Consider the following 16621-nt stretch of genomic DNA (forward strand, 5'->3'; position numbering starts at 1 on the left):
GGAGTGGATTTAGGAGCGGTGAGGAGTCTCCCCCATGGGGGGGAGGAGACACCACATATAGAGAAGGGGTAGTTTTTGCAGGTTCCAGCGGGGGTGAGGAAACAATGGAAGGGTTAGGGGAGGGGGTGGGATGCGGATTAGATGAAGTTGTGGAGGAAAGTGGAGGGGGTGGGTTTATATGGTAGACTAGTTCAGCAAGGACTTTAAAAGGGTTGGAGACAGTTGCCTTTGATAGAGGCAAGGGTGAGGTGGAAATATCCATTGGTGCAGGAATCTCCTCCTCAGTCACACACCTCCTGAAAACACCATCCGAGCAATGCCTATAGAGGTAAGGCTCGTCCCAAAAATATCGCCTTATGTCTTTCAGGAACTTCTTATTCTTGTTCTCCACAAACTCAGTAGGTTCTTTCTCTGCTGCTAGGTAGTTTGCATACTCTCCAAATCAGGGAAAACTCGGCTGTTTGTTGGTATCGATTGCCTTGCACGGGGTTTTCGGAGCATGTGCTCCCAGGCGGAGCATGTGCTCGGCGGGATCAAAGATGCCGATTGAGTAAACATGTTCTTCAGGAAGGCTATCATCCAAGGGTAGCTCTTCTTCTATCCTCATTCTTGACAAGTGATCTGCAACTCCGTTCTCAATACCCTTCTTGTCTTTAATCTCCAAGTCAAACTCTTGAAGCAACAAAATCCAACGGAGTAGCCTTGGTTTTGCATCCTTCTTGGTCAGTAGATACCTCAATGCTGCATGATCAGTGTGAACAACCACTTTGGAACCAACAAGGTATGATCGGAACTTCTCAAAAGCAAACACAACCGCTAAAAGTTCTTTCTCGGTTGTAGCGTACTTGCACTGAGCCTCATCCAAGGTGCGGCTGGCATAGTATATCACGTGCAGCTTCTTGTCTTTTCTCTGTCCCAGAACCGCTCCCACGGCATAATCACTCGCATCAGTCATGACCTCAAAGGGAAGGTCCCAATCTGGCGGTTGTACAATCGGAGCGCTAACCAAAGCTCCTTTGATCGTGTGAAAGGCCTCCAAGCAAGCAGAATCGAAATCAAACTTCACTTCCTTACACAACAGCTGGGTAAGTGGTCTTGCTATCTTGGAGAAATCCTTAATGAACCGTCTGTAGAAACCGGCGTGGCCAAGGAAACTGCGGATCCCTTTTACCGAATTAGGCGGTTGTAAACTCATCATCACCTCAACCTTGGCTTTGTCAACCTCAATCCCCTTTTCAGAAATCTTGTGTCCCAGCACTATCCCATCTCTGACCATGAAGTGGCATTTCTCCCAATTCAGCACCAGATGTTTGTCTTCACACCGCTGCAACACCCTGCACAAATTAGACAAACAAACGGAAAAGGAGCTCCCATAGACGGAGAAATCGTCCATGAAAACTTCCATTATATCCTCAATCAGGTCAGTGAAAATGGACATCATGCATCGTTGGAAGGTCGCTGGTGCATTGCACAAGCCAAACGGCATTCTGCGGTAAGCAAAGGTGCCGTAAGGACATGTGAATGTGGTCTTCTCTTGATCGTCGGGATGGATTGGGATCTGAAAGAAACCTGAATAGCCATCTAAGAAACAGTAGTAAGGATGGTTAGCCAATCTCTCAAGCATTTGATCAATAAACGGCAAAGGAAAATGATCCTTACGGGTCGCAGCATTAAGTTTTCTATAGTCTATGCACATGCGATGTCCCGTAACTGTCCTAGTAGGAATCAACTCATCCTTATCATTCTTAACCACTGTAATTCCACCTTTCTTAGGGACTACATGAACTGGACTAATCCAGGAACTATCAGAAATAGCATAAATTACACCCGCATCTAGAAGTTTCATTATCTCTTTCTTAACAACATCCTTTAGATTCGGGTTCAACCTCCTCTGATGTTCTACCGAAGTCATTGATTCATCTTCTAGATGTATCCTATGCATGCAAAGATCTGGTGAGATTCCTGGGATGTCATCTAGTGAATACCCTAGAGCATTTCTATACTTCCTAAGTTCACAAAGGAGCAAAGCGGTCTCTACATTGTTTAGTTCAGAGTTCACTATCACGGGGTATGTAGAGTTAGGACCTAGGAACGCGTACCTTAGCCCGGCTGGAAGTGGTTTTAGCTCTACCTTTGGAGCTCTTAACTCGCTCCAAGGACCGTCCGCTGACTTTACCGGAGCATGTGCTCCGGAATCCGGAGCAGGTGCTCCCTCGGCGGATTCCTCCCCTGATTGGTTCTCATCGTCTAGGCTGGCGTAAGCTACCAGTTGCTGGAACCGTGTACCTGCATCCAAAATGCGTGTAAAACCATCAGCTTCCTCATTCAAGAATCCATACTTACCCTCTGCCTTTGTCAAGGCAACCTCCAACGGGTCGAGAGTGAGAACTTCATCGGTAACCTCATGTGCAACCTCTGAACCATCATCAACCACAAAAGTCTGACCATCTATCATAGGTTTCTTGAGCAGCTTATTCATCTCAAACCTTGCGATCATATCCCCCAGCTGGAGATCGATCGCTCCCCCTTGCACATCTATAATCGCACCAGCTGTGCATAAGAATGATCTACCCAAGATCAGGGGGTCACGTGGTTCTTCTTCAAGTTCCAGAACCACAAAGTCTGCTGGTATAAGCGTGTCCCCTATCTGGACATGTAAATCCTCCAACACTCCTATGGGGCGCTTGGTGGATCTATCCGCGAATACTAACGAAATCCGTGTAGACTTGAACTTCGTGTATCCCAGCCTTTTAGCCACTGAGTATGGCATAAGGTTCACACTGGAACCTAGATCACAGAGGGAGTTTGCAAAAATCGTTTTACCGATTCTCACGGATAAGACAAATCGCCCTGGATCATCTCTCTTCTTTAGCACTTTGTTTTGCAGCACAGCACTGCACTCTCTTGAAACCATCATCACGTTCTCTTCCTCTGACACTCTCCCAGAAACTAACCCTTTCACATATCTCTTCAAAGCAGGTATCATCTGAACAGCATCAGCTAGGGGTAGTTTTACCGTCAATTCTCTCAACATCTCCTTGCACTTTGCATCCTCCAAATCCTTGCGAGATTTCTTAGGAGGAACAGGGTAAGGAACCCTAGGGGTGTACACGCGTGCAGGAGGTACCTCAGTAGGAACGGTCTGATCGGGAGTCGGGAGCACGTGCTCGCTGGGTGGGAGCACATGCTCGCCGGATGCTTCGGCTTCTTTTTGACTCAACGGTGGAGTCTCAGCAGCATGTTGAGGAAGGTATTCTTCAGCAATACCCTTGCCCTTGTCAAGCCTAGCGGATGGTGCTTCTCTAGGGGGTAACTTCTTTCCTCCCCTTAGCTCAATCGCATTGACATACTCGTTCCGCGGGTTTGCTTCCCCTTTTCCGGGCAGAGTCCCAGGAGTTCTTTTCACGGCTTCAGCAGTCTGTGCAACCTGAACATCAAGCTTCTTCACATGTGACATTACTGCCTCATACTTCCCATTAAGGTCATTGTACATGGTATCGACCTTAGCGTTGATTTCCACTGAAGCTTTTTGTTGATTCACCAAGAGTTGTTGCATCATGTTTTTCAGCTCATCCTGAGAGCTGCTAGCAGGTGAAGATCCCAACTGCTGGTTGGTGAAAGGCAGTGCTTGCTGAGCGCTTGTATATGCCTGCTGGTTCCCCCCTTGGAAATGGTTTTGTGTGGGCACAAACTGTTTGCCTTGGAAGTTGTTTGAGAAGGTTTTCTGATAACCCATCTGATTCTGAGCTCCTTGCTGCGGATACACCTGATCCTGAGGATTCTCCACGTTGGTGCTTCTATAGGACAAATTCGGATGGCTTCTGTAGTTCGGGTTGAAACCCCTGTTCTGCACAAAACCTTGCCCACTCACATAATTAACCTCCATCGTTTCATCCTCTCCATCACAAATCTCCTGAGCTAGCGGCATGTCTCCGGTCTCATCGACAAAATGGACAGTTTTCTGGCTCCCCTTCAGAAGAAGGTTCACCTTGGCTGTCAACTCGTCAATCTTTTGCGTATCGACACTGTTGACCTTCACGGACCTGTCATACTCAGGAGCCTTGTTGCTGGAGCTTGCAGCTAGGTTCTCAATCAACTGATATGCTCCTTCCTTAGACTTTGTCATAAAATCCCCATTGCTGGCCGAGTTGAGAGCGTTTCTGTAGTCCCAGTTAACTCCATCATAGAAAATGCCCAGAATCTGTTCATCACTGAATCCATGGTGCGGACACTCTCTACGGTACTCTTTGTACCTCTCCCAAGCCTCGCAGAAGGCTTCTCCAGTGTGCTGTTGGAACGATGAAATCTTGTTCCTCAGGGCAGCGGTCTTAGCCTTGGTGTAGAAATGGTCCAGAAACGCAGATCTACACTGTTCCCATGATGTCAGAGACCCAGGTGGCAATGACTTCAGCCAACGTGAAGCTCTATCCGCAAGAGAGAAGGGAAAGAGCTTGCACTTCAGAAAGTCTGGCGGTATCCCATTTGAACCAGTGGTGCTACATATCTCCTCAAAATTCTCGATGTGGTCCATCGGAATCTCAGCTGGGAGACCGTGAAATAGGTGCTGCTTCACTAGAGAGATCATCTGTGGCTTGATCTCAAAATCTTGTCTCGGGATGGTGGGAGGAACAATCGCCGCTCGGTTGGTGTAGAACACATGCGGGTTGTCCTTGTCCCCAATGGACGGTTGTGGCGGCGCGGCTCTTTCGTGTTGAGCACGGAGCAACTGCCCCAACTGTTGTCGAAGTTGCTGCAACTCGGCAGCCATATCCTCATTGTTTCTGTTGTCACCCATGTTGACGGATTGAAACTTTCTGTTCTTGCGGTTTGTTCTTTCTGCCAAAGAGAGCTCTGCGGCTGACAAAGCAACTAGTTCTTCGGTGTTGTTTCTTCTTGTAGATCTTCTTGACATGCACCTGAAACACACGCAAAGAAGAAGCAGAAAGACAAATCAGTAAGGTCTTAGTCTAGTAATTTCGCCGAAAACCAAAGGTAAAAATTTGGTCCCCGGCAACGGCGCCAAAAACTTGATACACAGAGTTTTAAACCCTATTTTCCTACTGCAAGTGCACAGCAAAGAAGTAGTACTTAGGGGTCGAATCCCACGAAGACCAAGTTTTACTCTATGGTTCTATTGGTTCAATTTCAAGCTAAGACAATTCAAAGTTGGGTTTGTTTGGTAACAGTAACGCGATTAAAACGGTATAAAAAGGCAATAAGCAAAACACTAGATCAGGGGTAATTCTCGGGAATTTCAGAGATAGCAACTAAACAACTATTCAGGGCATAGATTAAGTACCAGTCTAGAACTCAAACATAAATATAAACTGATCCACTGTCGTGGTATCAATAACTCTATCTGATCGATTCTGTGCGGAAACGCGGAGCACGTGCTCAGACATCCGGAGCACATGCTCGGCGGTCCATAAACCCTAAACTGTCGTTTGAGCCCAGAATCGCAGACAAGCATTAAAGAACAGGAATGATAAGTTCACAAATCACCTACACATCAACTTTCGCAGGTCTAGGATAATTTGCCCACTAATGTCTTTTCTAGCAACCTATTACACTTTTGATGAATAGATAAACCTAGAATCATAGATTGGGTGATCAAATCAACCTAAGCATTAAGTCTAACAATAGTGAAGAAAATCGATTATATAAAGCCCTATTTGTGTTCTGCTGCTAACCCATGAAACCCCTTTTGAAACCCCTAATCTAGCAAAGAAAACTACTCAGACATAGAGAAATGAATAGCCAACATAGATGAGAAATTCAATAGCATAAAAATATAAAAATCACAAGGGTTCAGAATCGCTTCTCTAACGTAGCCGCTCTTCCCCTCCCTCACAAAACGTTGCTCCCCCAAAAACCAAAAGAAAAGGTATGTATCTCTCTCCTAAAACCCTAGGTTAAATAGCATACAAGTAGAGAAAAATAAGGAAAGATTCCAAATTCAAATCTCCCTATTAAAAAGCGATCTCAGCCCTCTTTCTCTCACAAAGGATCGCCTAAAATAAGGGGAATTAGGCAGGGAATCGGCGCCTAGATGTTTGCCACGTGTCGTCATGAAACCGTAGAGTTGGGAGCATGTGCTCGGAAATCGGGAGCATGTGCTCCTGGGTCTAAAATCAGCTTTTCTGCTCCAATTCAACTCCTTTCTGCTCCGATTGCTCCTGCTGTTCCAATCCTTGCTTTTAGCTTCCTAGCCTCTTATTATAACCTGAAAAGGACTCAAACAACTACAAAACTATCAAATAAACGGGGTCAAAGTGAGTCAAAACCGTAACATATCATTCACCACCACAGGAGTTGATTTATGTTGGACATGGAGCGCTAGGACCACTCTCTCAGGCTCAATGCAAGCAGTTTGAGGAGAGTATTGGAGGGAGGATTGAGAAGAGGGGGAAGTAGAATTTGGGGAAAAGGGAGGAAAGTGAGACAGAGAAGGAAAGGGATTGGAGTCAGGAGGATAGGGGGAAAAAGGAGGGGGAGGATTGGGACTAGTTTCAGTCATAGTTGAATCAGGGTGTTGGCTGGAATTTCGATCCGTACGGAACCAAGTTAGTTCCAAAAAGGAATCGGTTTAGTGAAAAACGCCAGATTGTTTCACTATTCTTTTCTAACTTAATGATATTTTGTTTGAAACAAAAGAACTATATTTTCAGAATGCATAGATTTCGGGTTGTGTTCATAATCTCTTCAAATGCCAGATTATTACATGCTAATTAAGTTTCTTCCTCATCATCGGTGAATTTGAAAGCTTTTCCATTTTTTCTCTTTTAGGTTATAATATTCGGAGCTCGAACAGGTTACAACATAAAATATTAAATGGGAGGTTACACAATCAAATAATTATCTTACAATTAAAAAATGATATATTACCAAACCATTGTGAAAATTAGGTGGTAACAATAATAATTATAAGTTACAAGTTACAACATAGAAATAAAATGGTTTACATTATTACATAATTATCTTGCAATTAAAAATAATACATGACCAAAACCATAGTAGAAGAAATTAGGTGGGTAACAATGAAATACTTAACAATTATTGAAAGCTTAACTTATAATGAGCTCATTTGAGTTGTTTGATCTCAAGTTCCAACCAACAACAACCCCGTCAACATGCTAACAGTTGGTTTGCAGATTGAATTATCTACACATTACACATATGCATATAGTATTTGTCTTTATATATCCAAAGTTTATGTACACATAAATACGTATATATATAAAAATAGATTATATGGTTGAAACTGGAAACAATCTAAACGTTATTTTTATTTTTTTATTTCCAAAAAAACTTTTGGATCTGTTTTTGATCGATAGTGGAATTGGGGCAGCATAACAAAATGTAGAATCTAAAAGTTTGGTTTTAGTCATTTTCAAATATACGTGTTGAAAATGGCCTATGATGGATGGATTTATTTTCCAAAAAGACCTGTTTGATTAGACTGAGCGGTTATCAAATACCAAACCAAACCAACTTTTATTTTTAAGTCGATAGAAAAAATTTAACAAAACAAATCTTCATCATCTATTAGTTCACAACATAATAAAATGATCTTGGAACTGGTTTTTCTATTAGCAATTACATAAGCAATTTTAAATCTAACATACAGTGAAAAAATTCAAAAATCCAATGAGATACATAATCAACAGCTTTATCCAATGCTGCGTTCTAATCTAATTGATGCTCAACACTACTTTACAAGAATATCTCTGAGTCTTGAGTCTTTATGATCAGTTTTGAAGAGTGTTTGATCATTGTACAATACCTTTGATCACAAAAGATCTGGAGCTTTTATCGGCCATCCAAACTGGAGTTCAATTCATCGACAGAATGTTCTCAAACTTCACAAAGTTTCAACCTTGTCAAAAGATTGGAGATTCTCGCTGATTCTTTGAAGTGCTTCTTCGCTCATCTCGACTTTGCGGACTAAACTGGGAAAAACCTTATTCTTCTCGGATGCTGCAGCAGAAGTAACTTGACCACAGAGTTTTGATTTCATCTCTAAACAAGATTTGAGATCATCTTCGGTTCTTGCTTTGTTCAGTTTATCTATTATGTCATTCAAAGCTGAACCTTTCTCTTCCCATTTCTTTCTTTTCCTCCGCCTTTTCATATCATCTTGATCATCCGAAGAACCACCATATTCCGGTTTCTTAAGCTTAAACAAACCGGCATTGACAGTCTCCGTGATCCGCTTCTTAAAGCTCTCTGTTCTTGCAGAGTTCGATCTCAGTCTCAGTTTAAGCTCTGACATGTTTTTTTCCTCGCTGTTTTGCTCAGAAGCTGCTGATCCGGTAACCTCTTCATCAGGAGCAGATGTAAATGAGAATGCTTCTTCTAGTAAATTCACATTACTCATGTACCGATCAAAAGCTTCATTTTCTACTTCAATGTTTCTGTCTCTATACTCTTTAAGCTTTGTAAACCGCCACTCATTTAAAGCTTGTGCATCCTAGATTAGAAGAATGACTGATTAGAGAAAAAAAACAACTAATAGGAGAATTTTTCGATGAGTAATGAAGTCAATTTTAATTAGTACCTTAATAGTTAAAGGTTTTCTCTGGCGGGCGGAAGCATTCAAGTTATTAAACTGAGCAAAGTTGCTAGAGAGTTGGCGGATTGACGAAACCCTAGTTGTAGTCCTGAAGCAGTTCCCAACAGAAGAACAATGTCAACTTAAAGAGACCATCTTTTAGTTCCACAAGAATATACATATATAGCATCTCAATATCAACTGCGTTCAATAAACCAAGATGACTAAGAAATGCCCTAACAAAGTAAGTACACCAGTTTGTCATCACAGATTCACTTGCCCCCAAAAGCACAAGGAAATCAGAAAATAACAAAACTGGTTTGAACATATGTACCCGGGAGTGCCCTCAGATGATTTCTGGTCTGATGATGGAGTACTTGGCGCCTGCATCTTCTCACCAGGTGTTGCAGCTACTTTAAGAACTGCAGAGACATAAACACAAAACAAGCCATGATAAACATCACTTTATATCTCTCAGCTAAATAACAAGCAGTCTCAAAATATCAGCCTTCCACTACTCTCTTCTCTAGTTCCAGTTTCTCTATTGGTTTCATTGCTCCACTCTAACCATCTAAACTTACCACGTGAAAGAAACAAATGACTAGAATTTCCCTATCAATGTTATCAAAACTAAACACTAAAAATGATTTCTTTAGCTAATTATCTTCTCAATTTCAGATTCTAAGGGGAGACCATACCATGAATCAGTCTTCCAATACTCTATTCTCTAGTTCCAGTTACTCTATTGTTCCGACATCTTTCAATGAACACTAAACACTAAACTCCCAAACTTACCAAGTAAACGAAACAATGACAAGAACTCCCCTATCTATGTTGTTAACACTAAACTCTGAAACTGATTTCTTTAGCTAATCATCTTCTCAAATTCAGATTCGAAGGGGAAACCATACCGTGAATCGGACAGGGGTTCTCTGCTCTTGAACAACAACCCTTACAAGACTGAAACGGGCACCTGCAATGAACACATCCAAGCAATACCATTACAATCAATACACCAACATCACACTCCCGATTACCTAAAAAAAAAAACTAATCTTTCGAAACTAAAGCTCAAAACTTTAACCAAATCTCAGGAACATTTAGAAGTAAGTATCAATCACCAAATCATGGAGAAAACCCAAACCCCAATACTTAAAAAACCCTAAATTCGATTCCTTTTAACATCATAAATCCAAGAACCATCCTAAATTCAAAATCCCCAGAAGAAACAAGACCTGGAGCGAGCAACGTTGCCGCATTGGATACACTTAGGCTTGTTGAGACCACGGAGAGTCTTGGGAGGAGTGACGACGGCGGAGAGGCCATTGTTACTCAGAGACGGTGAAGAAGTCGCCATCTTTCTTTCTAAACGGTACTTTAACTGTCAATATTAAAAACCGTTACTGAACGAAAGAGAGAAAGCTAAAATTTGGAATCGAAAGGTTTGGTTTTTATTTTTTTTTTCTTTTGTCGCTCTGATTTTTGAGAGAAGTGATCTCTCTCTCTCTCTCTCTCTCTCTCTCTCACGCTCGATTCCACGGCGGGTCTAGGGCTCCGGTTATTTAAAAAGTAACAACGTGAGTCGTTTTATGGGCCTGAATCGAAAGCCCAATAGTTCTCTTTGAATTGAACCGAACTTAACCAAATCATGAACTTTATTTATAATCCGGGGGATATGTTTGATTAGAATGTTTAGATTATCCAATTTATTTTCTTAGTTTGATAAATGATTAAATATTCAAAAATATCAAATTTTAGCGCCATAAATATGTTAGTGGAACGCCTTTTAAACTTATAGCTCCTACTAAAATAAAATAAAATAAAACCTAAAATCAATTGTCTATATAATATAAATTGTTGAAAATTTTGTTATTGTTTAAATTCTCTAAAATAAAGAACTGGAATAAACCGAATGAAACTTTTAAATGTGGATGCATGGTAAATTAAGATTCTTGCTCATTTTTAAAAAAATTTAAAAGCTAAAAACTTTTAAAAGTTTCAATATTTATAATATTTAAAACTTTTTGAAAATTTAAAAATTTTTAATATTTAGAAACATTTTAAAAGTGTTTATTTGCTCAAATAAAACATCAGATTAAACCGAATAAAACTTTTCTGCTCATTCGTAGTTAGAACTATATTAGTCTTATTTATAATGATTCTAAACTATTGTGTAAAACTTTTCTAGTTGATGTGAGAAATTGTTTGTCTTTTATTTTTATAAATTTAACTTTTTCCTTTTTCTCAAAAAACTTAATAATATAGAAAACTACTATATTTTTAAAAATGTTAATTAGTAAGATGTCCAATCCCTATTGGTTTTTTAAAATCATATGTGGACAACTAAAGTAAAAATGTTAATTAGTGAGATGACTAACTCTATTGGTTGTTTAAAATCTTATGTGGAACAGTTTAAAAATCTTATGTGGGACAGTTTAAAAATCTTATAGCTTCTACTTTTATTTAGTATAGATTAGTAATTTATGTATAATCTCTATATTACACGTAGAAAAATCTCTCATCAATAATTTGATAGGTGTCATGACAAAAATATTAATAACTAATTTTAGAAACCCAGTTTTAGTGTAAGATTGATGGTTTCCATGTTTTAGCAAAGGAATAAAAAACTAAAAATCTTTCCTTATCAAGTATGACTAAATTAATAGAATAATGAAATAAAATAACGTAATGAAGCCCAACATTGTGACACATGATAAGTGCAATATAAGTGCAAGGTCGATTACAAGAGCTATGGAAGAACGAGATCTGAACTGGGGTTGAATGACTATTTAGATCAGATTTGGATGGGAAGAACCGCAGAAATTCTCAAGACAGATCCAGATTAACACAAAAATATGGTTTTACAGACATGATATAATTAATTATTTATTGAATTCATCATGTGGATCCATTGTACTTAGGCTTTAAAATAAACAATCTTAGTGAAAATCTAAAGGAAAATCACATTTTAAACCTTCAAAGTGTGGTTGAGTAACACTTTAAACCTTGAGATATTTTCACTAACACTATAAACCTTTAAAATGATTTCACAAACACTTTAAACCTTGAAACTAACTTTCTTGTTTGTACCACCACTAAAAATGACAGAATAGTAATATCCGTCAACGTGAAACAGTTAAACTATGCTGGTTTCATTTAAATACTTATCTAATTAATTTAATTTAATTTAATTATTTATGACGATTGATAAAAAAAAATACATCAAAGCAAAAAAAAAAATGAAGAATCAGAGGTATTTATTAAAAGGATTAATGATGTGAAAAGTAATTTCGTAAAAGTTTTCTCTACAATGAAAATGAACACAAATTTATTTTTTATTTATTTATAAAAACTAAAACTAATTAAAATTTAAATTAAACCAACATAGTTTAACTATTTCGCATTGAAGAATATTATTATTCCGTTATTTTTTATGGCGGTACAAAAATGAAAGTTAGTTTTATGGTTTAAAGTGTTAGTAAAATTATTTTAAACGTTTAAAGTGTTAGTAAAATCATTTTAAGTTTATAGTGTTAGTGAAATTTTCTCGAGGTTTAAAGTGCTACCGAGTGACACTATGAAGGTTTAAAACGTGATTTTCCCGAAAATCTAATCTTCATATTGATGATGGCAATGTCCTAGATTGATGCAGGGCATCTTCGACGCAAACGTGAGGATCATCACGTTTGAACTCATTCATTATTTAGGTTTTGTTTCTTATGGGCTTAATGTATATTTGGGCTTGTATTTGTTTGCTTCTTGTTTCGGTTAGGGTTTTCATCCTCTTCCTCTTATTTAAAGGGACATGACTCATTATTGTAAAGTTAATTAATCGATTATTGAATAAACAAGTTTTACGAGAGCTTTGTGTAAAGCTTAGAGAGGAGGACTCTCAACCTAAGAGCTTGTGTTCAAGCCCTGCAAAGAGGACTTGCAAAACCACGTCGATATCGCTCCCGATCTCGACCATATCCTTATTGCTTCTTCGTCAAGTTACAACGTTCTAAGCAAGATCCGTTCGTGAATTCGAGTTCTCCTAGAGATCTAGCGTTCTCTTACGTTAATTAAGCTTCCGCTCTCTATCAGTTGGTATCAGAGCCATCACGTTCCTGGTGGTTTGATTTCTTTATAATAGATTTTAAGTTGGAAATTCCCGAGTTCCACGGAGAATTTTCTAGTGATTTATTATTAGATTGGCTTGTGGATGTTGAAGAGATTTTTGACTTTCAAAGCGTTGCAGAGGATCGATTTGTTTCGCTTGTGGTAAAAAAATTTCAAGGACATGCCGCATCATGGTGGCAGCAAGTGAAGACAACACGCAAGCGTGAAGGCAAAAACCCTATTAGATCTTGGGATAAACTTAAGCAGAAGTTGTGTGCACACTTTTTGCCTCATCATTACCACAGTTTGGTGTACAATCGTTTGCAAAATTTGAAACGACAAACACGTTTGGTGGATTACACGGAGAGTTGTTTCATTCAAGTCCAAAACGTTGTCGATGAGCATATCTACGATGTTGTTGGTGTTGATTTGTGCACTCTGAAACTCGCCTCCAATGAAGACAATGATGTTGTCGACGTGAAAGAACCCGACAACAGAGAAGACAATGACGTCGGCGAAGAAAACGGTTATGACAAGGATTTGAATCCTATGGTGTATGATGCATATCTAAAGGCCGATGTCAATGATAAAGAAGGTGGTGATGTTGTCCACGACGACAAAGAATTGGATAATCCCTGTTGGGGTGATTTTTACAAAGAAGACAGAGAGATAATTGAAGTTCAAGTGATTGAGTTCACCAAACCTCTGGTATTTTGTCATCACTGACGATTAAGTACAGAAATTTTACTTGTGAGCTGCAAGACTAATCAAACAGATGAAGGAATCTACGTGTGCAGCTCAAAAATGGAGTTTATGAATTGGGCTTTGGGACACGAAAACCCAATGAAGGTTCAGTCTTATGCTAAACGTGTCGTCTACGAGACAGACATATGCATCATAAATCCCATTACTTTGTTTCTTTCCAATGGAGCTGTTGTGGATAAAGACAAGTGGGTTATACTGGATTTTGTGTGGAAGATAACATAATTACGATGCTAATTTCACGAGAGCTTGAGGACGTGTCGTATGAAGTCACCATCAATATGGATTTTATTCTCGCTGTGTATAAAGCAATCACTACAGTCATTTGTGGAGAAAAAGGAATATATTTGGTGTTGTTTGATGTACGGGTGGAAGCGCAAAGTGAGCTGCAAAGTAAGCTGCGAAGTGAGCTGAGTTACGTAATTGATATTATGCATTTAGTATTAGAGATATCACCCTCGATCAATCATCAATATACAATGATGGTGGAATGTCGTGCAAATATTTTTGTGAACAGAGGAGAGTCCAGGATCAGAGTCACATGTGTTTTTCTCATGCGTATGTGGCTGTCTTCTATACGGGTTTCAATGAGTCTTGGCAAAGTGGAGATAGTGAACTGTTCTTGTTTGGTGCCTCAGTTTGACTCTTTATTGACTTGTGTCTTTGTTGACTGGGATACTTGTACATGTTTGTGGCCGCTGTGGGATATTTTATCATTTATGGCTTCTCTGAAAAGAAGCAAAGATGTGCCAATCAATTTTTTGGAGTTCTCAATGGGGGTCACAACATTTCTTAGGTGGATGTATAATGTGTTGAATTACCAGAAGAATGACACGGACGTAGTATTTGTTGGTGGAAGCGAGAAGATTCCCCTTTTTCTAATTGCGGGTTCTTTTGTCGTAGTATTTGTTGGTGGTGATTTGTCAAAGGTCCAAATTACGCATCACCACCAGGATTTCATCAACGTGACGTCCACATTGTGCCAGAGTGGAGCTTTACAATGGGTAAGCAGAGCTGTTCGTAACCCACTAGCTGATTCCTGTTCCATATCCACTTGGTTTAGTTGTTGGAGAGTCGTTACTTGCGCATCAAGAAAGTTATTAACGTGTGGAAAATTCAGCCTCATCTTGGCTTGTTTTTTTTAACAAGCTTCGGTTCATGGTGGGTGAGCAGATTACAAATGCGGTTGTCGTTGTGTTGATGTGGAAGTTATTTGCTTACAGCTTCTATATGCATGCCCCATTTCTTTCTCACACAAAAATCACAAAGAGTAGCATGGAGGTGCTGTTTGGGGTTTACCTTCGCTACAAGCAAAATCACCTTTGGGTTGTTGTGGGTACTTTGGGTGTCGTACTTGCTGCTGGTGATGTATTGCAGGTTCTTAATGCCAAATATTTATTGTTGGTTAGTAATAATGTGCCTACATGGAGAAACAAAGGTGTTCAGAATTCACTATTGGACATTTCTACAAAACTAAGGTGTAGGGGTGTCGTTGCTTGCGGACAAAGCAAGTTGTTGTTGACGTTCTCAACGGGCAAAGCAGCAAACGATCAGCGGCGTGACATGGTGTTTGATCCAGGTGATGTTTTATGCATTTTGTTTACGATGTATCGTTTTTTCCCTCGTGCATTTGACCATGTGTCAATATTTTCACCAAACAAGGATAAAAGATCTATGGAAAAAGTGAATCTCTTGGTCACTTGTGTTCAAGCGAGCTTGGAAGCCACAATTGTTTTAACAAAGACTCTATGTAGAGGACGTTTTAGCATGTTACACTTGAAGCGGAATAAGAAACTCCATGAAATTCTTACGCGAAAATATTATGAACTGGTCAACAAAAATACTTTAAACGATCTCAGATTCGGATCGAATCTTTCTAACCCGGAGGGACTGATGCAGCGCGTGATGCTGCATCAGTCGACACAAAAGTGACGATCATCACGTTTGAGCTTATTCATTATTTAGGTTTTGTTTTTTATAGACTTAATGTATATTTGAACTTGTATTTGTTTGCTTTTTGTTTCGGTTAGAATTTTCGTCCTCTTTCTCTTATTTAAAGAGATATAACTCAGTAAAGTTAATTAATCGATTATTGAATAAATAAGTTTGACGAGAATTTTGTGTAAAACGTAGAGAGGAGACTCTCAACCTAAGAACTTATATTCAATCCCTACAAGGAAGATTTGCAAAACCACGTCGATATCGTTCTTGATCCGTTCGTGAATCTGAGTTCTCCTACAAATCTAGGATTCTCGTACGAGAAAACGTACGTTAATTAAGTTTCCACTCTCTATCACAGATTTTCTCTGTTCCTCCCATGTTTCAACCTTCACAAACCCCACAAAAAAACGATTTTACAAAATAGAAAAGAAAAAAGTAGAATTTTTGTAATAACAATTATTCTTCAATCGTAATTATTACTAAGAAGCAATAAAATATTACGAAAGATTAGCGCACCAATTCTTTGGGACACATTGAACGCACATAATCTCTTAAGTTGTTGCAATCATTAGCATCTCTTCCATTTTTCTCAATACACCTATGTATGCATTAAAAAAAATATAGTATAATGAAGTATAGTAATCACGCACTTTAATCACTTATTTAGTTAGTGGTAACCAATTTTTAAAACTTAATTATGGTATTGCATGTATCGATTGAAACAATGTCGTGTTTCATTAGTCACCGGAGACCGCTCATCCGCCTCCGAGTCTTTCTCTTGTCCACCGTCCTCTCCTCTCTTAGCTCTAAAAGTTGCCTCGTTTTGCGGTGGCGGCGATACCGTGCCGGGAGCGTGAGCTGGTCTTGGTGCTTGCTGGCCTCTCGCGACTTGAGTTGTCGTGTGGATCCATTTGCGCCGACGACATCTCCGATCAAACTTTACAAGTTGGGGAATTTTTGGTTTTGTTTTTGAATTTATTTCATCTTTTGCCTTCAACAGCAAGGTTTTAATAGCGGATGATCGATACCACGTCATATCGGTTGGTATACACGTGACTTGATCGAGAGACTTGCATGTGTTCTCTTTTGCTATGGTCAAAACTTGGGGGCTTGCGTGAGTAACGTTTCAAGTATACTATATATGGGCCTAAAATAAAGCATGTTAATCACTCTTTAAGGTATGGCCCAACTTAAAATTACATAAAGCATAATATCGTTTGGGATAACTTCTTTCTAAAAGTCAATTTATCTCGTCTTATTATTAGT

The 16621-nt window shown here is 39.3% G+C and overlaps 2 protein-coding genes across 2 annotated transcripts; both read right to left on the bottom strand.

Moving 5' to 3' along the window:
• LOC104777305 lies at window positions 7567-10052 on the bottom strand. Its single transcript, XM_010501526.2, has 5 exons — window positions 9787-10052; window positions 9463-9524; window positions 8886-8973; window positions 8558-8660; window positions 7567-8470 (listed from the first exon to the last, which is right to left on the bottom strand). The coding sequence occupies exons 1-5, from the start codon at window positions 9906-9908 to the stop codon at window positions 7862-7864; spliced, it is 984 nt and encodes a 327-aa protein (XP_010499828.1). The 5' UTR covers window positions 9909-10052; the 3' UTR covers window positions 7567-7861.
• On the bottom strand, window positions 15538-16391 carry LOC104779043 (putative cytochrome c oxidase subunit 6b-like). The gene is made up of 3 exons (XM_010503439.2): window positions 16051-16391; window positions 15872-15953; window positions 15538-15741 (listed from the first exon to the last, which is right to left on the bottom strand). The coding sequence occupies exons 1-3, from the start codon at window positions 16389-16391 to the stop codon at window positions 15658-15660; spliced, it is 507 nt and encodes a 168-aa protein (XP_010501741.1). The 3' UTR covers window positions 15538-15657.

Source organism: Camelina sativa, chromosome 3 (genome assembly GCF_000633955.1).
Source record: "Camelina sativa cultivar DH55 chromosome 3, Cs, whole genome shotgun sequence".
Classification (NCBI taxonomy): Eukaryota; Viridiplantae; Streptophyta; class Magnoliopsida; order Brassicales; family Brassicaceae; genus Camelina; species Camelina sativa.